General features: G+C 58.8%; 1 protein-coding gene across 1 annotated transcript; it reads left to right on the top strand.

The window, feature by feature from the left end:
* The first annotated feature begins 1,781 nt into the window (after positions 1-1,781).
* On the top strand, positions 1,782-22,047 carry SLC38A8 (solute carrier family 38 member 8). Its single transcript, XM_011232165.2, has 10 exons — positions 1,782-1,970; positions 5,386-5,584; positions 8,877-9,018; positions 9,611-9,712; positions 11,947-12,004; positions 15,983-16,097; positions 17,590-17,737; positions 18,136-18,344; positions 19,526-19,577; positions 21,779-22,047. The coding sequence occupies exons 1-10, from the start codon at positions 1,782-1,784 to the stop codon at positions 21,870-21,872; spliced, it is 1,308 nt and encodes a 435-aa protein (XP_011230467.1). The 3' UTR covers positions 21,873-22,047.
* The last annotated feature ends 803 nt before the right edge of the window (positions 22,048-22,850 follow it).

Genomic DNA, 22,850 nt, shown 5'->3' with positions numbered 1-22,850 from the left:
GCGGTCACATGCCGAGCCCCTTGCTCTGCCTGCCTGGACCCAGTGCCTGCCCTGCCTGGAGCACGATGGTGACACCACCTCGGGATTCGATGTGAGGGCTCAGATGCCTGGCCCCAGCTGTGGGGCCGGGCTCCCCCCACTGCTCACTTGGTGGCAGCCTGAGTGCCACGTGAGACGTGGTCCAGCTCTGCACTTCTGGGCCAACACCCCAGGTCCCTTTTGCTAACAGGCTGGCCACTTGGCAGGCCCCCTGCTTACTGAACATGCTCTGTGCGGAGCCTGCAAAGGTATAATTAGTCTGTTGGTGACACACAGGATTGAGACTGTTGGAAACCACACGGAGAAGAAACCCTTGGCGTTGATCTGGTGTCCGCCAGATAAGGACTGATTGGGTGAGGCTCTGGCCCTGGAGATGTTTAACTTCAAGCCGCAGTCCTCAAGAGATGGTCCCTGGACCAGCTCTGCCAGCCTCACCGGGGAGCAGGTTAGAAATGCAGATGCTCCGACCCACCGAATGAGAAATGCTGGGCTGTGACACAGCCCTCAATCTGTGTTGTAACACACCCTCAGGGGCACTCGAAGCTGGGTGCCGGGAGTAGGGCTCACATTTGAATTCGAGGTGTGGCGTTTGCGGACCTGCATTTTCCAGAACAGACGATGTCCTGTACTCTGCCGTCTTAGCTGACAGGGTCTCAGGTCGGAGACGTGGTGTCTGCTCAAAGCGTGGTCTGGACCAGCAGCACCCGCCTCCCCGGAGCGTGTGAGTAACGTGGAATCTTGGCTCCACCTGATGTGCGGTGAATTAGAATCTGCCTTTCAACAAGACCGCATTGATTTGTGTGCACGTTCGTTTCAGGGGCATCTTGAGGCAGCACCTGCTGACTGCCCGGGGCCTTTGCACGCACTTGAGTCTACCGCAGCCCACTGCGGGCTGCTAGGTGGGCAGACAACTTGCAGATGGGAAACTAGGCTCAGAGAGATCACACATGGCTAGCAAGAGCAGACGCTGAGCTCCAAGCTCTCTCCAGGCCCGCTTCCTCAGCCTGGGGGCCTGGAGAGGGACCCTGAACCCAGGTCAGTGGGTGAGATGAGGTGCAGGCCTGCCCCTTGAGCTCTCCCAGCTGTGGTTCCTCCGACCCTCAGGCCACCAGGAAAGCTCCGCCTCCTGGGAGGGGCCTTCACCCTAGTCGGGGAGGGGAGGGAGTCTTAAGACCCCTCCTCAGGCTGGGAGTCTCAGAAGCTGCAAGCTCTTGGGACTGGTGGCTGTGATCTCTTGTCCTTGTCCCCATAGGTGTGGGGATGTGACCCCAACACGTGTTTTCTAAGGCTCCTGTAATTCCTGATTGGTTTACCACCTCCTGGCAGAGCTAGAATCTTCTTTCTTCCACCCGGTGGGGCCCAAGAAATGCAGCTGAACCACCTGGAGTGAGCCGCCTGAGCCCTGTCCCTGAAGGCTGAGGACTGTCTCACCTTGAAGTCTCGGTTTGGGGGTAAGGGCGACGGGCTGGGGTGGGCAGGGAGGAGTGAAGGCTGGCAGAGCAGTGTGAGGGGCTGCGACTGGCCTCCAGCTTGCGTGGGAGGGCCTGAGTGATGATAAGGGGGGGGCAGTTGAGGGCAGAAGGGGTGAGGACCAAGGCCGTGGGGGCAGCACGAGGTAGACCGTGGCATGGGGACATGGGGGCAGATGCGTTGCTCTGACTGGTTTGGGGAGCAAGACATGTCACAGTTGGGAAGGTGGTGTGAAGACTGCCCCTCCCCCCACCCTGCTGCTGCTTGTAGCCATGGAGGGATTCAAAGGTGGCCGCCCAGGCCTCCCGGAGAAGCCAGTCCCTGCGGCCGCCAGCCCCACTCTGTCCTCGCTGGGCGCCGTCTTCATCCTCCTGAAATCCGCGCTGGGGGCTGGCCTGCTCAACTTCCCCTGGGCCTTCTACAAGGCGGGTGGGGTGGCCCCTGCCTTGCTGGTGGAGCTGGTAAGCCCCTGCGGAGCATTTTGGGGGGTCTCCTGGGGAGGGAACCAGGCGGGATCCTTCACATGGCTTCTGGGGTGCTGTCTTAGAAACCAACACCTTTGAAATTGGCTTTTGGGTCCGTTCCACTGTTTGGGGAGGGGATCATCCCACCACATCCCCAACAGAGGACACCCGTAGGCTGCTGGGCAGGGGAGGTGGAGGCTGTGAGAAGCTGGGTGCTCCCAGGCACCTGCAGCAAGTTATCCTGGCAGCTGGCCAGGAAGGTGCAGTCACCTGGCCATTTGATTGCTCTCACCTGCGGGTGGCAGCTGGCTAATGAAAGTCGAACCCTGTGTGCAGTCAGATCACGTGGAAGATGCTGTGACCCCCGTCCCACCCTCACGCTGCCAGGCCAGGCCCTCCGCCATGTCACAGACGTCCAGCCCCAGTTCCCTGCTGCAAAGTCGAGGGCTGATCAGTGGTCAGGGAGAAGGGCCGCTGATTAACACAGCTCCATCTTATTGGCAAGGACTGTTTCCCCCGAGCTGATAGCAGCCTCTGAGCGTTGTAGTAAGCTGTTCCACAGACATTATCTTAAGTGCTTTTTTATGGCAGGCAGCTGAGAATGGCCACGGGGCCTTTGATGTCCTTCTGGAAAGTGCTCGGTCCTGCCCTGTGTAGGGCAACCCGTGTCCCCCCGCCCAGCGTGGGCCGAGTGCCTATTCTGGTGTGGGCTGGCTATGACCGGGCAGTCTCTGTCCTCCTGGAGCTCGTTCTAACGGCGAACACAGATAAGATACAAAAAAGCAAATAAGTTCATTAGGGGCAGTGGTGGAGCTCGAAGGGTCATGTGACGAGGGTGGGACGACGCAGCACGCGGTGGTCAGAGAAGGCCTCCCTGAGGAGGGGGCCTCCAGCTGAGCCCTAGCGGAAAAGGAAGAGCTTGTCCAGGTGCCTGTGAAGGGAAACCTGCTGCGTTTGGACCCGTGTTGCCGAAAGGCCATCCTTCAGAACGACAAGGAAGAGGCCTGCTGTCCAGCCACGGAGTGAATGATGAAGCAGGTGGTCAGGCACGGACCTGGCCAGTGCCAGGGCAGCCGGCAGGGCTGAGAGGCGGGGGCATGGGGTCCCCCTCTTCACACCCTGTGCCGTCTCCTGGGAGCCTTGCTGAGATGGAGGTGTTGGTTCAGCAGGTCTGGGGGGCCTAAGGTCGTGCGTTTCTGGGGAGTTCCCAGGGGACCGGGCTGCTGCCGGCATGGCTCGAGCTTTGTGTAGGATGGCCTAAAGATTGCTCCCTGAGCAGGCCTGAGTCTGCATGAGCAAACATAAACTCCCAACAAGGAAAGGAGTGAGGCTGGGGATCGACAGCCCCTAACCCTGTCCCCAGCCAGCAACCTCCCCCACTTCTGGCCAATGAGCCCATGTCCCCCTTCACAAGCATTTAAACCTCCCACTGGTGTGAGGCTGTAGGTCTCTAATGACCCCGTTAGCACTGGAGCTTTCATGAAATTTAACGAGCCTAGACCCTCTTCGGGCCTCAGGGAGGCGGGCCTGGGTGCAGGGTAAGGGTTCTGCTGTCTGGCCTCGCAGAGGCTCAGGTTTGCTCCTGTGGGCTGCCCTGTCCTGCATGGGCGGCTCTCTTCTTGGCTGAGAGGCGTTCACGGGCAGAGGCTCTGTCTGACCCCACCACCCCCTTCCTTTTGTCCACAAATACCTCCTGAGAGCCGGCCACGTGCTGGGCATGTTTCTGGAGCTAAATGATATACAGAACAGAGTCCTGGCCTTCCGGGAGCTTAGAGTCTGGTGGGTAAAGAGACCTGAGAACCCTGGGAAACAAGGATACTTGTAAATATCTGTGTCCTCAGGCTGCCAGACCAACCACAGGACCACAAAAGGGGTGTTTAAAACACAGAAATTCCTTCTCCGGGTCCCCGAGATGCACAGTCTAGAGCTGGTGTTGGCAGGGCTACACTCCCTCTGGAGGCTCGAGGGGAGGGTCCTTCCTGCCTCTTCCAGTTCTGGGGTGGCCCATGTGTCCCTTGGCACCTGGCCACATCCCTCCAATCTCTGCCCCACCGTCCTATGGCCTTCTCTTCTGAGAGACCCTTGTTTGTGGATTTAGGGCCCCCTTGGACCATCCCGAAGACCTTCATCTGAAGATGCTCAGTTACACCTGCCAAGGCCCCTTTTTGTTTAGTTACACCTACATTATTTACATCTGCAGAGACTGTGGCCGCCAAGTCACACCTGGCTTCAGGCAGAAGTGTGCCCAGGAGAGGCATGGCTCTGTGAGAGCCTGAAACAGCAGGGCTTAGCCCACCTTGGGGGGGGGGGCTGTCAGGAGCCTTTATGGAGTAGGCGATCTCGGAGAGGACGGGAGAGAGTGGGAGTCCCCCAGGTGAGGGGGCGCGCTGGAGGCAGAGAGGGATCCGGGCACTGGAACAGTCTGGGCGAAGAACTAGTGGCTGGAGAGAGCGTGGGTGTTCCTTCTGATTCTGAGGTTTCACGTTTGTCTTGGGGATCATACTGCTTGTCTGGTGGCATGAACTGTGTCTGAAGATGGACATTCCAGTTTCCCCCAGGCGTGGTGACCGAGTCCAGCTTGGGGACAGGTAGCCGTCGGTGTTTGAGTGTTTAACCACGGAGCGAGCGGGGCTTGTGTGCATCGCTGGGGGAGGGGTCCAGCAGCACAGCCGCTGTGGAGAGCGGTTTGGCTGAGTCTACAGAGTCAGACCTACACCCCCTCTGTGATCCAGCGGTTCTCCTAGGGGTGTGTCCGGGGGAGTGAAAGGTACGTCCTCCAAACGACTGACTCTAGAATGCTCAGCACTTCCTTCCCCGTGGTCTAGGAGGGAGAGCCACCCAGATGCCTGTCATCAGGAAGCTGGAGAAACCAATGGTGGTTCTATCCTGGGGATGGACTAGCACTCCCAAAGTTAGGGACAAAGTGCTGGGGCCACCAGTAGAGTGGGCCTCATGCACGTTACTCAGGGTGGAAGAAGCCAGGTGTGCGAAGAGGTCCGCGCTTTCTTCTGGGGGTGGGAGAAAGCTTCGGGCCGTGGCATCGTGTTCTGTCTGCACGCGCGTGGGAGGCACAAGCGTGTGTTGTACCTCTTCCCATGATACGTCCTCCTAACCCGCAACCCGTAGAATCTTAGGGGAGGGATTTAGACTCTGGGTTTCCGATGCCTCCTTTGTCCAATGGGAGCAGGATGGTATGTGTCCCAAGTGCACAGACTGACAGCCCAAGAGGCCCCCTTGCTCTTGTAGTTCTGGTCTCAGGGTGGAGGAGGGCCTGGTGGCACACTGGGGAGAGGCCCCGGGGCGGCAGGTGGCTTCTGTGGGTGACAGGCCCGGTGGAGAAAGGGTATCAAAGTTCCAAGGGGCAGTGGGCTTGGGTGGTGAGCTGGGGGTGCCCCATGGTCCTGCCCCGCAGGTCTCCTTGGTCTTCCTCATCAGTGGGCTGGTCATCCTGGGCTATGCTGCCTCCGTCAGCGGCCAGGCCACCTACCAGGGTGTGGTTGGAGAGCTGTGCGGCCCCGCCGTCGGGAAGCTGTGTGAGGCCTGCTTCATCGTCAACCTGCTCATGATCTCCGTGGCCTTCCTCAGGGTGATTGGGGACCAGCTGGAGAAGCGTAAGTACTGGCTCTGGAGTCGGGGTGGCGGGTTCCCCAGGAGCTTCTGGTTGATAAGTGGGATATGGGTGCTGGGCGGGGCCCTGAGGGGGGCAGCAAAGGCCAAGGCCACCCCTAAGCTCCTCACATCGTGGCAGAGGGAGACCTGGAGTAGTAATTACAGGCACGCTGAGGGTCACGGAAGGAGAGGGGCTGTGCTGGATGTCTCGTGGGGACAACCCCATGCATGGCGTGGGGGGAGCCAAGCCAACTGCAAAGAAGCCCTTTTGGAGAGAGAGCCAGTAACACCCTGAATTAGGGGACTTCTGAGACTGAGCCCAGGCCCCCTGGGCCTCTCATCCCCCCATTGATGGTTTCCCTGCAACCATTGTGTTAGCTGCATCCCCCCCACATCGATATGTTCTCTCTTTTTGTTTTACGCATCGTACTTGCTAATTTTTCCTGTGATTTCTCCTTAACTCATGGGAGGTTTAGAGTCGTGCGGTTCGATTTCCAGTTCCTCGGGAGTTTTCCAGATCCCCTCTCGGTTTCTGCCTTTGTCGTGTCACAGTTGGAGAACACACTGCATGTGGTTTCGGGCTTGGGCGTTGGAGGCTTGTGCTGGGCCCCTACACAGTCTGTCTTGGTGGGCACTCTGTGGGCTCTTGAGGGCCGTGCATTCTGTAGTTGGGCACTGTGTTTGAGAACTCTGCACAGCTCCAGGAGGTCCACAGCTTTGATCAGATCCTCCATAGCTTCGCTGATTTTTTTTTCTTCAAATCTCATTATTCTATCAGTTCCTGAAAGAGGGGTGTTAAAATCAGCTGTGATGGTGGATTTATCTGTTTGCCCTTTTAAATATTTTATTTATGTATTTATGTATGTAGAGAGCATGAGTGGGGGGAGAAGCAGAGAGAGGGGAGAGAGACTCTCAAGCCCAGATCGGGGGGGCTCCATCTAACCACCCTGAGATCATGACCTGAGCCAAAATTAGGAGCCGGACACATACCTGTGCCCCTATTTGCCCTTTTATTTCTGTCCAGTTTTGCCTCCTGGTTTTTGAAGCTCTGTTATCAGGCTCAAGCCCATGAATTGTCCCTATATTATCATGCAGTATCCCTTTTTGTTCTGGTAATGCTTTGCCATCAAATCGACCTTCTCAGCTATGAATGTTGCCGCCCGGCCTCCTTAAGATGAGTGTTTGCCGGCCTCTCTCTCCTCCCAGCTCTTCCACTCTGAGCCTAACTGTGCCTTGGGAGCTCCGGATGCATTTCCTGCAGACGGCATGTGGTTGGGTCTTGCTTTTTAATCATCTTGACGATGTCCGATTTAACTGGAGTGTTGAGATTATTTTTAATTGGAATGTAATTATCAGTATGGTTGGATTTCGGTCTCCCATTTGGCCATTGTGTTCGTTCTGTCATTTGAGCCAAAGGTGAGAAGGCCCCTGGTGCTGGGATACTGAGATGCACAACTTCCATGTCTTGGGAAGTACTCGGAGCCCAGAAAGCACAGAGGTTGGTAAATCTGAGCCTCCCGGTGGATAAATGAGCACAAAGGCGCCCTGCCTGCCAGCACCAAGTAGAGGCACGTCTGGTTTCACCTCTGGTTGTCTGGTGTGGTGCCGCGTTGAGAAGGATGTGGAGGCTGCGCTCAGGCCCCGGAGTAGGGCAGCCGGAGGGATTAGTGCACTGATCGGGATACAGGCCACCCCAGCCCTCGGTAGATTGACGGGTTGAGAAGGCATTGCTTGTGTGTTGGTGGTTAGGTATTTTGAGATGTGTCTCTGTAGGCAAGCCCAGGCTTCTTGGGAAGGGGCTGAATAGAGCTTGGGGGTTGCTTGGGGGTGTCATTGCATGCATTGGGTACAAATGATGGTAAGTGACAGGTGCTGAGAGACCTCGAGGAATATTCTAGAAAACGAGAGTTCAGGAGCCCAGATGTCATAACTGGGTTCCTGGCTGAGGAGTTCCAGGTATGTGAACAGGGCTTGCGTCCCTTCCCAGGCCCTGTGGCCTCTGGGTGCGTGCATGCCCTTGGCATCTGTGGCCTGGAATGCCTATTTCGCTCTCCTGCCTGGTGCCTGTGTGGAGCGACCTCAAGGTGGGACTCTGCCCTTGCAGTGGTTCAGTAGAAACAAGCTATTCTGAGAAGCCATTCATTTCTTGCATGGTTGGCTTTATTGAACATTTGGTGAAGCACAAAGAAGGGTTGTAGTCTAGCAGAGCAAGCAGCCCCAAGTGGGCCAGGGCTGTAGGGACCTAGGTCCCCCACCTGTCCTCCAGCCCCTTCTAGCCTCAGGCCATCTTGCTGCCCCCTAGCCCATCACCACTGTTGCTCTCCCCTCCCCCATCCATCTTGCCTCTTCTGTCAACTTCAAATTCTCCATCTTACTGTGATGGGTTGAAGAAATGGTCCCAGGTTCTTCGGTGTCCCTCCACTGAGAGGTTGGTGGGTGATGGGGGAGGGGTGGGGGGAGTGTGCGTCCCATCCCCCATGAATCAGAATGGGCTCCCAGACACCTTGGCCCGTAGAGTATGGCTGATGTGACGTGGTGCCAGTTGCAGGCCTAGCCTTTAAGAGGACAGGCAGTTTCCACCGAGGTCTCAGGGACCCGCAGCTGCCCGAGCCTAGCCTGCTGGAGGGTTCACGTGGAGAGACCTCAGGGTTGCAGGGAGGGCCCAGTGGACCCCAGGCGTCCCCACCAGGCACCCCCACCAGGCACCCAGTATGGAGCCATCGAGGGTCGTCCAGCCCAGCCCTCCAGTCAGCCAACTACCCCCAGATGACCCCAGATGACCTGCATGCAGCCAACCTGGGCAGCTCAGCCCTGCCCTAATTCTCCTCCTCCAGTCCCTGGTGTGGGAGAAAGTGGTCGCTCTGGGCCACTGTTGGGCTCGGTCTCCCAGTACCGGCACTGGAAGGCTACTCCAGGCCCCCGCCCCACACACCCACTGGGCTCCTAAGCAAACCAAAACATGTTTACAAGAACTTGAGGGCCCAGGTGCCTTGAGGGCAGGCAGTTTTGCCTTTTATCTGTTGCTGGATCCCAGCACTTCACGCAGTGTCTCGCCAGCTCAGGGAACAGCTGGGAATGAATTTGTGCAGCAGGCTTCCTTCCCCCGTGGTGGCCCATGATGGGGTCCCTGTCCCATTCCTTTAGGCTCACAGGCAGACTTAGTGCCCGTGGCCAAGCCCGCCCAGACCTGGAGCAGGGAACCCCATGGCTGGAGCCCCGTGGCTGGAGCTGTGGCCATGGGCGGAGGGCGTGCAGTGCTCTCAGCAGGCCCTGCCCCCGCCCCTCTACCGCCAGTGTGTGACTTCCTGCTGCCCAGCGTCCCGCCGGCCCTGCAGCCCTGGTATGCCGACCAGCGCTTCACCCTGCCCCTGCTCTCCGCACTGGTCATCCTGCCCCTGTCCGTCCCGCGGGAGATCGGTTTCCAGAAATACACGAGGTACGGTCTGTAGATGCTTCCTGACCGGCATCTGGCGGGGCTTCTCTCTGACTGGGGTCTCGGGGAGCTGCCAGCCTCAGTCCTCCCATTTGGACAAGAGAAAAAAGCTGAAAGAGCATACAAGTGACAGGTGTGCGTGATGGCAAAGAGAGAGAAATAAGAACACTACCTGTGCGGACGTGCCCTGCTGCTGAGCTTTTGCTCTTTAATTACTATGCACTTCTTACACGCGGGCCCGGGGAGACCCAAAACACACGCTTCCGTGTTCGTTTTACGGTCTGAGGCTTTGCATATACTCTTGAAAAAATGAAGTCTGGCAGAAGTGTTCATCCGAGTTTCCAACCTGCCTTTCCCTGTTGTGTGTGACAACAGATGTTTCACTTGGGAACTAGAACAGAGAAGCAGTGTCTTCCCACTGTCCCCATTGCACAGACAAGGAAATCGAGGCTCAGAGCAGTGAGACCTTTGCCCAACACCTTGCTAGTGTGGGCAGAGCTGGCGCTCAGCCCCCACTCTGTGGTAGTCCAGGCTCTAGCTGGCAGATCTGGTGGCCACACCAGGGAGGCCCCCAACGCCGCGCTCCATCTGTCAGCATCCTAGGCACCCTGGCCGCCTGCTACCTGGCCCTGGTCATCGTGGTCCAGTACTACGTCGGGCCCCAAGGCCTCGTTCAGGAGACCCGCCCTGCATTGAGGTGAGTTTGAGGGGGTGGCTCCTCATGGCTCCTGGGGTGCTGTACGGGGATCCTTGGAGGAGGGACACAGTCCCAGCACCTCCCTGTGAAATCCTTCACGTGTCTGATGCAACAGAGCCCCACGAAAGTGCCCAGTCGTCCTTCAGGCTGAACTCCAGCAAGTAAGGGCCAGGGGCAGACAGAGGGACACACACGCACTAAACGCCCCGCCAGCCTGGGGCTCCAAGGCTGTTGCAGACATCCCCCACAGCACCGAGGTGGCAGAGCTGGCACACGTGCCTGGGCAGAGGGAACGGGAACATGTGGACGCTGGTGGGGCCCCACGGGCCTGAGCAAGGCCAAGACTGGGGGTGGGGTGGGGGTGTCCTGTGGGGATGCCCCACTGTAGTGAGGACTTTGGTTTTGCTGGGAGGCCCCTGCGGGATTTTGAGCACAGCAGGGCTTGGAATCAGATCTGCTCATGGCGGGGCCAGCGCCGTGGGCGTGTGACCAGTTGATAGTCACCAGGGCCCTGTGCCCAGAAGGACCTGCACCTGGTTTAATGTTCTGCTGTTGCCGTCCTGGAATTCTCAGTTAAACGAGGGGCTAGCATGTTCATTTTGCATCAGACCACAAATTACGTGGCCCCTCCTGGCTGATGGTTTGGAAGAGGAACATCAGAGAAGAGGCCAGGGTGACTCTGAGCTTTGGGCTTGAACACTGGGAGGGATGCTCTTTCCTGGGATGGATAGGACAAGAGCAGGTGGCTGGGGGAGGAAGTCACGTGGGGACGTGTTAAGTTGGAGGCGGCTTGGAGACCTCTACTGAAGAGGTCAGGTGGCCGCTTGGACCTGTGTGTCTGGAGGTCAGAGAGAGGGGCCCGGACTGGAGAGAGAAATGTGGTTGGTGCCAGCCCAGAGGTGGCATTTAAGTCTGCCAGGCTGGGTGAGACCTGCCCCTGAGCCGGTGGCACTCAGCCTGGGACCAGGAGGTCAGGGACAGGGGGTGGAGCCTGTGGAAGGAGAGAGAGAAGGCAAAGCAGGAGCATGGGTTTGCCTCCTCGGGGGTGCTGCAACACATGTCCCCAGACTGGGAGGCTGAGCCGAGCTGAAGTGCCTCTCGGTGGAGTCTGGAAGTCCAGAGGCCAGGTGTGGCAGGGCCCTGCTCCCTTAGCACCTCCAGGGGAAGCTCCTTCCTGACCCTTGCAGCTTCTGGTGGCCCCAGCCGTCTTTGGCATCCCTTTGCATGTGGGTGACTCCCTCCCATCTCTGGCTCTGTCCTCAGGACCCTCTCCCTGTCTGTGTCTGTTTCCCCTTCCTGTAAGGACACCAGTCGTTGGATTAGCATCTACCCTGCTCCAATGTGACCTCATCTGAACTTAACCAATTACATCTACAAAGACCCATTTCTAAGTTAGTCTTTGTTCTGAGGTTCCCAGGGGATGTAAATTGGCAGGGGGATGATATTCAACCCAGGATAGAGGAGGCTAGAAGGTGCATCTCAAAAGTCAGTGGACAAAATTTCAAGAAGACTGGGGTGATTGCCACCAAATGCTGCTGCTGGGTCACATGGGACTGAGCCCCTGTGTTGGATTTAGTCATGGAGGCTGCTGGTGGTAGGATGAGCTCCATCAGGGCAGGAGAAGGGGTGAGGGCCCAGGGGAATTGGGTCCAGGGGAGAGGGAGAGGGGCAGGGAAGAACATTCTTCTGAGGGAGGAGAGGAATAGGCAGGAACTGATGGGGGACCAAGCCAGCAGGTGCTGTTTATGCCTCTATGTCCCCCAAGGTGCTGGAGGCTGGCACCCAGAACTCCTTGTCAAAAAAAAGCTGGGGGACCTCTGGCTGGGGAGCACCGAGTGGGCTGGACCTAAAGGTTCTGCCGTGTGCACACCTCCATCCTCTTACCGTGGATGGCGGTCAAGCCGTCCTTGCACTGCTGGATTTGAGGGGTACTGCCTGCCCCCGCCCCCGGCCCTGGCCTTGATGGGAGCAGGCAGCTCTGTAGGAAGTTGGGAATTCCTTCTAGCCACATCTTGACTGAGTTCTGCCTGCGCAGAGAATGTTGAGTGAACAAATGTCAGGGCAGATACATCTAGAAGGTGTAGCATTTAACATCCCTCCTTTTCCTGGTAATTAAGAACCTGTCTCCTAGTCAGGCTTGGGTACATTTTCCTGGTATTGTTGAAAACTCTTCAAGTTGAGACTGTTTTGAGTTGTACTTCTTGTGATAAGCACCTGTTCGTGCCTCCTCACAGAGCCTCCTCCTGGACCTCCGTCTTTAGTGTCTTCCCGACCATCTGCTTTGGATTCCAGGTAATGTCAGTGGAGGCGTGTGTGGGTGCAGGCTGTTGTGCTGATGCCCTGCTCCCTCGGGAGAGTGTGGCCCTGTCAGGCAGGAAGTTAAGGACTCGCCATAGCACAGGACGGGCTGTCTCCTGGAGACTGTGCGTGTCGGTGGGCATCTGGGCTCAGGAGTGCATTGTCATCGAACTTGGGAACCCGCCCCCCCCCAACACCAACGGCACATTTGTTGGGTGTGGGGTAGATGTGGGGATCTGGAGTTTGTTCCTGCAGGTGGATCCTGCCAGGTGCCTTGGAGAGGAAAGAGCCTGCCTCAGGAGGCTCACAGGCCTGGAGGGCTGGCGGGCATCCAGGTGGCCGTGTGGCAGGGTGCACGGGGCAGAGACAGAATTTCTAATGTGGTGTCATGGAGTAAGGAGGGGTTCTGTGTGTGGTATCTAGCAGAGGGCCTTCAGAGGTAGCCCTGCATGGTTCAGAGACAGCCTTTTCCAAGCACTCATGCCTGAAAGGGACCTTGAAGAACGTGTGGGAGGCGGCCAGGTGAAGGGGAGGGTGGGCAGCTGGAGAGGACGGCCCGGTGAGCCCAGGAGGGCAGAGGGTCTCAGGCGCAGTGGGAGAGTGGCTGGAGCGAGCCAGGCGTCCCGCACAGTGCAGGAGGGGTGCGGTGGAGGGCATGGGCCCCGCTCCCTGCCTTCCGGTCCCTCTCGGGGTCTTCCGGTCTCTCAGCAGGTGGCAGCTGACTCCATTCCTTCATTGTTTATTTTAGGAAAGATGTGCCTCCCTCCTAAAAGCAGCCAGCTGCCCACCACCACCAGCAGCAAAACCGCCCCAAAGTAAAATCTAGTTCACAAGTGCAGGGGGTCCGGGCCCGACAGCAGTGCCTGGTGGCCTGACATTTCTCCTTGCTTCTCTCTCAACCAGCTCCTGCTTCTCTTTTTCATCTTGCATTTTCTTTGAAAACCGTGTTTGGGGGAAAAAAAAAATCCTGGAACATTTCCATTTATCTTCCTTATAAATCCGTCGATAGATTGCTTCTGGGGCTGAGCAAGCCGCTTGCAGGGATTTCTCACATTTCTTCCTGTGCACCCAATATTTTGAAAGATCTGAAGCGATGATTTTGCTGTCAGCGGTTTGGCTGGATGTGGTTTGCATCCCTCCCTCCTGTGCTCGGGCACCAGATGGTGTGGCAGGCTCGTGCTGCGGGGGCGGCCTTCCAGATGCTTACGAGGGGTGCCCCCCTCACCTTTGCCTCAGCTCCCTCAACCGATTCTCTTAGCAACCGGGGCCTGGGCTGCGGTTTCCAGGGACACGGGATGCAGCCATGGGGAACTGGGAGAAGATGTGAACTGCAGGGTGGGGGTGCGGGTGGGGCTGGGGCTCAGGCCCAGGCAGGGCTGCCAGGATCTGGGCCCGGAGCTTCTGGGACCTGGGGGTGGGGAGAGAGCAGCCGTGGGTGAGAGTGATAGGAGGTGGGGTGAGGGGGCGGCGGGGTGAGAAGGGGAGGTCGCCTGTGTTCCTCAGGAGCTCTGACCTGGTCAGACAGCTCCCCTCCCCCTACGCTGAGCAATGGGGCTCCTGGTCCACCTCACACAGAGCCCCAAGGGCCAGTGGAGGGGCAGAGGCGGGCTGCAGGCTCCGCTCCCAGCCTCCTTGGAGTGTTCCACTGGACGGATTGAGCACAGCTTGTGAATCCGTTCCTCGGCGGGTGCACGTGTGGCCACTTTCCACTTCTCCGCGGCCATGTGCGCCTCTGCCTGGCCTTCCGTCACCCGGAGAGCAGAGTGCCAGCACCGTCCCACCCCCATCCTCCATGCTTCCCAGCCACTGTCCCAGCCGAGCAGCCCCGCCCTCGGGAGGCATGCTTCAGTTCCCTGCGTGAAACCAGGAGGAACAGGGCCCAGGAGTCTGGGTACAAACTGGAAGGAGGGCTGGGCGGCATCCTATCCTGCCCCTGCCAAGCTCTTCCTGACTGCTGTGCTCAGCTGCTCGTCTAGGCACAGAGCTGCAGCTCTGAGACCCCCCGACCTCCCCATATGGCATCCTGTGGGCTCGGGGCTGGTGTGGACTTGGGAGCAGGGACTGGAAGATGGAAGGCGTGTTAGGGAGGCCCCCTGTCATAGGCACTGGGCCATCCTGGGAAGCATGTGGGATATGCCTCAGAAATGCCATAGGAGTGCAGGAGGTGGGAGCATCGGTCCTTTGGGTTCCCCTGGTTGGAGGTTCCCTGCGAGGGCTAAGCCCCCACTGCCTGGCTGGGCCAGCCCACGGCCAGAGGGCTCCTGCAAGGTCAGGGAGGCCCAAGGCAGAAAGCCTAAGACGCTCAGGTGCCCTGAGGCTGGTCTGTTGGGGAAGGTGTGCATGAGCTCTCCCTGGGCTGGATGCTGCCTCTGCAGCTGGAGTCAGGAGGACCGAGCCTGTGTCCCCTCCTGCCCCTCCTGAATGTGTGCTCCAGGAGGGTGGGGATCACGTCCGGCTTGTTTCTGTGGTATCTCAGACTGGCACGAGCAGAACTGTTAAGCATTTGAGAACTGAGGAGCCGAGTGGTGCTGGGGGAGGCCTCCTGGTTGCTGGGTGGGTTAAGGGGTGGGTAAATGAGTCACCCCCGGAGCATTCTTCCGTTGTGTGCCCGGCTCCACGTTTGGCCTGAGCTCAGAGGCATAAGTGAAGCAGATGTGGTCCTGGCCGTCACGTAGCTAACGGATGCTGAACAAGCAAACCTGAATGTACTCATGTGGGGGTGGTGGGGGACACAGAGAGGAAGTCGGTCCTGCTGGGGAGAGCTTTCTGAAAGGATGGGTAGGAGCTGGCTGGACCAAGAGAGAATCCCAGGTAGACAACCTAGCATGAGCAAAGGCCCTGAGGCCCCGAGGAGGAACAGAGGTGAACTGAGCCCAGCAAGTTAGGGAAGCCTGGAGAGTGGGCAGGAGCAGGTGATTGGCATGTTTGGTCTTGATCAGAAGTGAGTAAAGGGGCGCCTGGGTGGCACAGCGGTTAAGCGTCTGCCTTTGGCTCAGGGCGTGATCCCGGTGTTATGGGATCGAGCCCCACATCAGGCTCCTCCGCTATGAGCCTGCTTCTTCCTCTCCCACTCCCCCTGCTTGTGTTCCCTCTCTCGCCGGCTGTCTCTATCTCTGTCGAATAAATAAAGAAAATCTTTAAAAAAAAAAAAAAAAAAAGAAGTGAGTAAAGAGGCTGCCGGGTGGTAGGAACCCTGTCCCAGGAACCTGTGAAGGTCCTGAAGGCCGTAGGGGGGCGTGGAGATAAAGCAGTGCCTCTCAACCCTGAACTCAAGTCAGGATCTCCTGGGCTGCTCTGAAATGCCACTGCCCAGGACCTGCCCCGACGGAACGAACTCCTTGATGTTGGCTACAGGGGGTTGGCATTTACATCTTCTCGTGAAGTCCTAGAGTCCCCGTGAAGTTTATCGATTGCTGGTACACGTACTCTCACGTGACCCTCAGCCCAGGCAGGATCTAGAACATCGCCAATCCCCCCAAAAGCCCCTCGTGACCTTTCCCATTCAGCAGCACCTTCCACCCGTTGTTCCTTTTGTCACCGTAAGTGGTGGTCCTCAATGAGGAGCAGTTCTGTCCCCCAGAGCCCATTTGGCAACGCCCACAGACCTTTCTGGTTGTCAGAGCTGGGGGGGTGTTCCTGGCATCCAGGGGGTTGGGCCGGGAGCTCTGCCCAGCATCCTGCAGGGCACAGGGCCGCCCCCAGATGTCAGCGGTGCTGCCGTCGAGAACCCCCGTCCTGGCGAGTTCAGCTTGTAACTGGAAGCTCACATCCGTGGGAACACGCTTTCTCGTCTTGCGCGGTGCCACAGCTGTGAGGCTGTCCCGTGTGCAGGCTGCAGTTGTGTGCATCCTCGGTGCTGTGCGACATCCCACATGTGAATCTCTGCTGATTTCCTTCCACCTTCGACCCTGGGCGTCGGGTGGCTCCCCCACCTGCCGGCCCGTCCCCCTGAGCTCCGCCCCTGCCTTCCAGTGTCACGAAGCCGCAGTGTCCATCTACCGCAGCATGCGCAACCAGAGCCTCTCCCACTGGGCCCTGGTCTCCGTGCTGGCCCTGCTGGCCTGCTGCCTCATCTACTCGCTGACAGGTATGGCCCGCCGGGGCACCGTGGAGCTGGGCGGGGAGCACAGGAGACCCCGAATGACGTGAGCTTCTAGAGTCCTTCCCATGTGCCCAGCCCTGCTGTGCCAGGAGCAGGCCCAGCAGTGTGGGAGCCTTCGCCCACTTAACCCTAACCCCTTAGGGAAGTCCCCATTTCCTTGATGAGGGAACTGAGGCTCAGAGGGCTTCCAAGGCTTGTCCAGGGTCTTCCGAATAGACGTGCAGAGCTGAGACCCAGACCCTGGCCTGCTGTCCCCAGAGGCCCTGCTTTTACACGCTGCCCCATATCCTGCTGGCAGACAGGACCGTAACGGTGGTCACCCCAGTGTTACAGCTGGGGAGCAGTGTACCAAATGCTCTTCTGGTTTTGACGGATCTGGGTGCTCTCAGACCTGTGCTGTATGCTGAAGGGTCTCCAAAGGTGACAGAAGTGTGGCTCAGAGAGGGCTGTGACATGCCTAAGGTCACACAGCACACCCCAGGTCTCAGGCTCAGGCTGACTTCTGGCCAGCTGCGTTCCTCCAGCCGTGAGACCCTTTCTTCCATCCAGCTTTGGAGCCCTGACTTGGGAAGCCTGTGGGCTGCAGTGAATGTCTCAGGCTCCTGGAGCTATCATGGTCATCTGAGAAACTTGCTGACCCTTCCCCCGGGGGGGGGGGTCCCTGTCAGTCAGTGGTCCTTGTCAGAGGGCCATGACCTGGTGATAGAGAGTTACCTCCAGGGCTGGCACTTTTACGGGACCTTCTGGAAGGGGCCCAGAAGAAGGCAAAATGAGGCATGGCTCTTGGCCTGAGATAAACAGAGTCTTGGGACAGATCAGGTGACCAGGGTGGGGATGTGGGGCAGGAGTCTGGTGCCCTGGTCCTGCCATCACTAGCTGTGTGAATCCGGCACCAGTTGACACCCTAGGTTAGGAAAATGGGTGCACGGGCAGGAGCGGGACAGACAGGGCATGAAGGTGTCATTGCGGTTCTGAGTGCCGGCTGCTTCCATGAGCCCCTCACACCGGCACTGGGAGCTGAGAAAAGAAACAGCGGTTTGGCCAGCTGGGGTTTTGAGTCAAAAGGGCAGAGTATCATGTCAGCTGAGGATAGGAAAGCCTTGGGAAATCACAGAACGGAGAACCCTTCTAGAACTTTGTCCGCTCCCAGAGAGAACCTTCGGGGTGGTAGGAGCTGGGTGCTGTCAGGGTGTCTGAGTGGAGGGGGTGGGGATGTGATGTTAAAATTTTTTTTTTTTTTTTTTTTTGCCTATAGGGGAGGCACGATGTTATGTTAGTGTCAGGCATACAGCACAGTGGTTGGGCCCCTGTGTTAGGCCGTGCTCATGGCAAGTGTGGCCGCCGTCCGTGTCCACACGGCACTAGTACAGTGCTGTTGACCGCGTGCCCTGTGCTGTCCCTTCCATCTCGGAGTCTCTGCCAGCGGCACGGCATCTTCCTAATCAGCTCTCTGGGCTTCCCCGTCTCGGCCTCCCAGGGGTTTATGGCTTCCTGACCTTCGGGACAGAAGTTTCTGCCGACATCTTGATGTCCTACCCAGGCAACGATGTGGTCATTATTGTGGCCCGGGCTCTCTTCGGGGTCTCCATCGTGACCGTCTACCCCATCGTGCTCTTCCTGGGGAGGTGAGGCCCGGCCCGCAGGGGCTCTGCTCGGCACCGGGCACTGACCTCCATCACAGTTCAGGGCACACCAGGCGCGGTGCCGGCTCCTGTGTTGGGGGATCCTCCGTAGAGATCACGGAAGCAGGGAGCTGAGGTGGTTTGGCCAGAGTGGTCCAGCTAGCGAGGGTCAGGACCGGAGCCTGGCTCCCCAGGCCGCCGAGGACTGCACCCCACGGGGCCCTTCTCTGTCGGCCCTGCTGCAGACTCAGTCGTGCGAGGGTTGGCGCGGTCCTGGGGGAACGGCGACTGGCGAGGAACCGGGGCCCTGCAGGGCGAGCAGAGCAATCAGAAGGGCGTCCGGGGGGCCCGGTGGGGGGCGGGCGTGGGGCTGGAACCGCCTGCGCTGGTGTGGCCTCCAGGTCGGTGATGCAGGATTTCTGGAGGAGGAGCTGCTGCCGGGCAGGTGGGCGCGGGGCCCTGGCGGAGCCCTCGGGGCCATGGGTCCGGGGGCTGCTGACCGTGCTGTGGGTGGCCGTGACGCTGGCCATGGTCCTGTTCCTGCCCGACCTCAGCGACATCATCGGCATCATTGGGGGCATCAGTTCCTTCTTCATCTTCATCTTCCCAGGTGAGGCACCTGCCCCGCTCTGTGCCGGAGCTCAAGGTCTGGAGGGGGGCCCTGCAGAGGTAGGATGGCCCCCAGCCCTGTTCACTGAGCCAGACACGGGCTGCGGACCGTGTACTCCTTGAGTGAAACGTCTCCACGGCCATCGATGGACGCACCTGCTGGGAGTGATGTCGTTCCATCCTGCCGGCAAGACCGAGGCCGGGAGGCCTCCCAGGAGGCACTGCAGGGCTGCGTCACCCTTGACACTGCCCACTCTCCCCTTGCTGCCACTCACCATGAGATTTCCTCATATATTTTAAAAAAGTTTCCAGTTACACGACATTTGTGTGGTTACACGGTATCCCGCGAGTATCTTCTTCTGACCTTGTTTCCTTACCTTGGAGGCAAACGCGGTTTCTTACAAAACTTCCCTGGTGTGAGTGAGTGAAGTTCCAGTCGGGGCGGCCTGGGAAGCCCAGGGAGGGGCCTCCCAGAGACGCAGCCCTGCCGGGCCGCTGCTGGTGCTCAGGGCAGGAACCCCAGGTCTGTCTGCCTCTGGCTCTGGGAAGCGCTCTCAGAGTGAGTGCCGTGGTCACGTGGCCGCCTCCCCTGGCTGCGGGACGTTCCAGGTCTGCTGGCCTCCCCAGTGCTTACTTGGAGTCTGAGACATCCGGTCTGTCGGGTTCGGTGCCCTTGTCCTGGGTGGTGCCTTTTAGCTCCAGCTGTCTTCTGTTTTCTGGGAACGACCAGCCAGGGTGGGTTCACTGGGGGAGATGCCATGGGCGCTTTAGGCAGAACTGTCTAGTTTCAGATCCCAGGAGAATTCTTAGAAAGAAAAAAAAAAATCAGACTGTCAGCTGCCGGCTGTTGAAAGCACCCCTGGCATCTGGCCCAGAGTGTGGCCCTTGACGGGTCGTCCCAGAGAGCCTGGCTTGGGGGACGAGCTGTCCCTGCCATCTGAAAGAGATGCTCAGAGGGGCCAAGATGTGAGGGGGACGCGGAGCCGGGCCCCTACAGCCAGGCCCTCAGCCAGCTCGCTGTGCCAGGAGCAGAGGGAGCTGGGGGGGGGCCACGTTGGGAAAAGGCCTTGCTGGCTTCTCGGGTCCCTGGGGATGGCTGGGTGCTGACTGAGTTCTCTCGAGCCCAGGGTTGCTCTGGGTTCAACCGTGAAGAGCTGCAGTGGCCCTGTGTCTCCTTTGCAGGCCTGTGTCTCGTCTGTGCCATCAGCGTTGAACCCATGGCTCCACACGTCAAGTAAGTGTCCCCAAGCAAGGGTGGCAGTGTGGGCACTTGAGGCCTCTGAGCGAGCAGAATGGGAACATGGCAGTGACCGGGGAGATCCCATTGTCCTGCAGATGAGAAGACTGTTGGCCATGGGACTCGGCCTTATCCACACAGCAAGGGTGTCTGTGCCAGGAGCCGAAGCCCAGCCTGTGACACTGGGGCCCACGTGCTAGCAGTCTCTGCACGGCCCTCCCTCCCACTCAGAGGGTGATTGTCCGTGCTGGGAGCTGTATGTGGACTTAGCGGGTCCCTAGCCGTGCATGCTTCCCAATCCTGCACTCAGACCCCAGGCAGCATGGGGCACAGGTGGGGCGTGTTGCACAGAACCCTGCCTTCTGGAGGCCATGGGGGCAGTAGGGTAGCACGTTCCCTCAGCCTGGTGTCTGGTGTCTGGACACCTCCCCGGTGCCAGGCCCTGGCCCAGCTCCCTATGATACTGGGCTATCCATCCTGCAGGCGAGGAGATAGAAACTTCCCCACGGGCGCATGGCAAGTCAGGACAGAGCTGGGACTGCAGCCGGGCTGACCTGGTCCAGGCCTCACGCTTGCCTCCTCCCTGCTCCCGCGGTGGGGTAGGCAAGAGAATGTGGGATATCCCTTTTTCCAGGAGATGGCCCTCCTGCAGCGCAGCCTGTGGTATGACTGGGACCCTGTCCTTTGCCTTTGAGGGGCCCAGGCTGTCCACATGAGAAAGAGAGCGCACACAGTGGACGCACCATCCCTCAGAGCCTCTGTGGCTCTTACCCCCTTCCCACAGGCATGCACATAGGCCGAGGCTTGCAGAGGGCTGTGTTAGGTTTGCTGGGGCACTTGCTGCAACAGAAGTCTGTTCTCTGCCATCTCTGGGGGCCTGAAGTCCACAGTCAAGCTGCGGGCAGGGCCAGGCTCCCTCTGAAGGCTCTAGAGCCTCTTCTGTTCCTTGCCATCTCCTGCCATCACCCGCTGGCTCCAGGTGTCCCTGGCTTGTGGCTGCATCCCCCAAGCAGCCCTGCCTCGAGCCTCACACGGCCTCTCAGTGTGCCTCTTTCTCTTAAGGACACCTGTTACTGGGTTGAGGGCCCAGCCCCCATCTAGGATGACCTCCTCTCCACATTTTTAACTTCATTATATCTGCAAAGACCCTATTTCTAAATAAGGTCACGTCCACAGGTTCAGGGTGGATGTGAATTCTGGGGACCACCATTCAGCCTGGGGCAGATGCTCTTAAGCTGTGGCCGCCAGGGGCTTGGGTCCCACCCGCGGGCCCGTGCCTCTGTCTTCCCTTGCCTCCAGCCTCCTCAAGCCCAGGCTTAGCGGGCGAGGCTCTGTCCCCTTCTGGGCGGAGAAGAGCTTTTCTGGCTGTATCTGAACCTGACCTGGGCTGGGGGCTGGCCCCGATTGTCTGGGACCCCTGCATGGCTCTTGCCCTCAGCAGGCCTTGAGGTCCTGCCGCTGCTGTTTCAGGCCTTGATCCAAGCTCACAACAGTTATCACTGGTGGGCTTTGAAGATATTTTTAATTCTAGCGCTGTGTAGGGCCTTCTGATGGCTCAGAGCTGCTCAAGGAGCCTGCAGGCCCCGGGCTCGCTGACCATACTCTGCTTCCGACGTGGGGGCGTCTGTGACTCTGCTTGGCTAGACAGTCCTAACGTGTCAGCGGGTCCCTGGGGCCTTTGTTAATGCGGCCAGCAATGTCTCTGGCAGCCCTGCCATTGGTGGGAATCCTGTCTCCTCGTCTGTGCAGCATGAAGCTCGCGGATGTGTCCTCAGTGGCCGCCGGGGCCAACCACCTCTGTCTCCCACACCCTCATGCCCTACCCACTGTCCCGATCGCCGGTAACTTTGAGCTCTCTTCTCCTTCCTCATTTTCGGGGGGGGCTTCATCTCCCTTCCCCTTGCCCCCAAAGGGAAAAGAGTGGAAAGGTGTTTCCCTCTCCTATTTCTTGGCTTTAATAAAGCATTAGGGAGGAATGGAGTCATCAATTAACAGTTTCAGGGTGAGGTTTTAATTGCCTAGGGCCATTATCCCCCGTTGCCTTGGAAACCCATCTCTACAGGTGAGGGAGAGTACTATGGATTTTTTTATAAATTGGTGACTCCGCTGGCTTTCTGTGATAAGCTTTGTCATGTGCTTGGCTCGTCTGCGCAGAAGTCCAGAGAGGAGCGTGTCGATGTGTGTGTATTGCCTGGCAGGTGCTGCTTGGAGGCGTGGGGAGTGCTCTCCGTGCTCGTGGGCACCTTCATCTTCGGGCAGAGCACGGTGGCTGCAGCCTTGGAGCTCTTCTGAGCGGGAGGGGGTCGGCCCGGGTGCTGCCGCCCACGTCCCGCTGTGAGACCTGTCCTTCCATCATAAAGATCCACAGAAACAGATCCGTCCAGCCTTCTGAGGCTGCTCATTTGGGCTTCTGTGGGTTCCGAGGGTTTTGGTGCCGTGCTGAGGAGGGTGTTTCGGCGTTCTGGGGGTCCCCTAACAGAAGCCACCTGCTGGGGGGCCTCAAACAGCGGAAGTTTATCCGTCACAGTCCCAGTCCCAGGGGCAGAGGTCTCAGATGGAGGCGTGGGCAGGGCCGCAGTCCCTCTGAAGGCTCTCGGGGCGGGCCCTCCTGTCCCCTCCAGCCATTGGTGTTGCTGCCCCTCCTCGGCGTCTCTTAGCCTATAGATGCACCCCTCTGGCCTCTGCCCCCCCCCATGGCTGTCCGCGCTGTGTGTCCGCCCAGATTTCCCTCCTCTTACGGGGCTATCAGTCATTGGATCAGGGTCACTTAGTCTAGGATGACCTTCTCTTAACTTGGGGACTGCAAAGATCCTCTTTCCAAATGAGGTCACAGTCACAGATTCCAGGAGCTGGGACTTCAACTTATCTCCAGGGGATACAGTTTGTAACACAAGTAGGGGCTGAGGCCCAGGGAGCTCTACTTTGGCCCATACTCCGATGGGATGACCCCAAAGAGAGCCCCCCTTTCCCTTCAGGCTGTACTTGAAGAGCCTGGGAGCCCAGTGGACTGTGGGCTCTGTACTTCCCTCCTGACCCCAGCCAATCCTGGGGTGAGGGGTCACACCTGCAGCTGAGGGCGAGGGACTGGAAATTGGCCCCGGGGCCAGGGTAGGGGAAAGGAGGCGGGTGGGGAGAGGTTGGAGAGAGAGGCGGCCAGGGGCCCCGCTGCTGCTGCGTCGCTGTGCTGGCTGGCACTGACCCTGCACAGGACCTGGGATGTCCTGGATGTCACTGGATCCGGGCCACTCTTCCTCTGCCTTGGGACGTCTG

Source organism: Ailuropoda melanoleuca, chromosome 12, assembly GCF_002007445.2.
Source record: "Ailuropoda melanoleuca isolate Jingjing chromosome 12, ASM200744v2, whole genome shotgun sequence".
Classification (NCBI taxonomy): domain Eukaryota; kingdom Metazoa; phylum Chordata; class Mammalia; order Carnivora; family Ursidae; genus Ailuropoda; species Ailuropoda melanoleuca.
The sequence above is the reverse complement of the archived record's forward strand: the minus strand, read 5'-3'. Positions and strand labels throughout refer to the sequence as shown.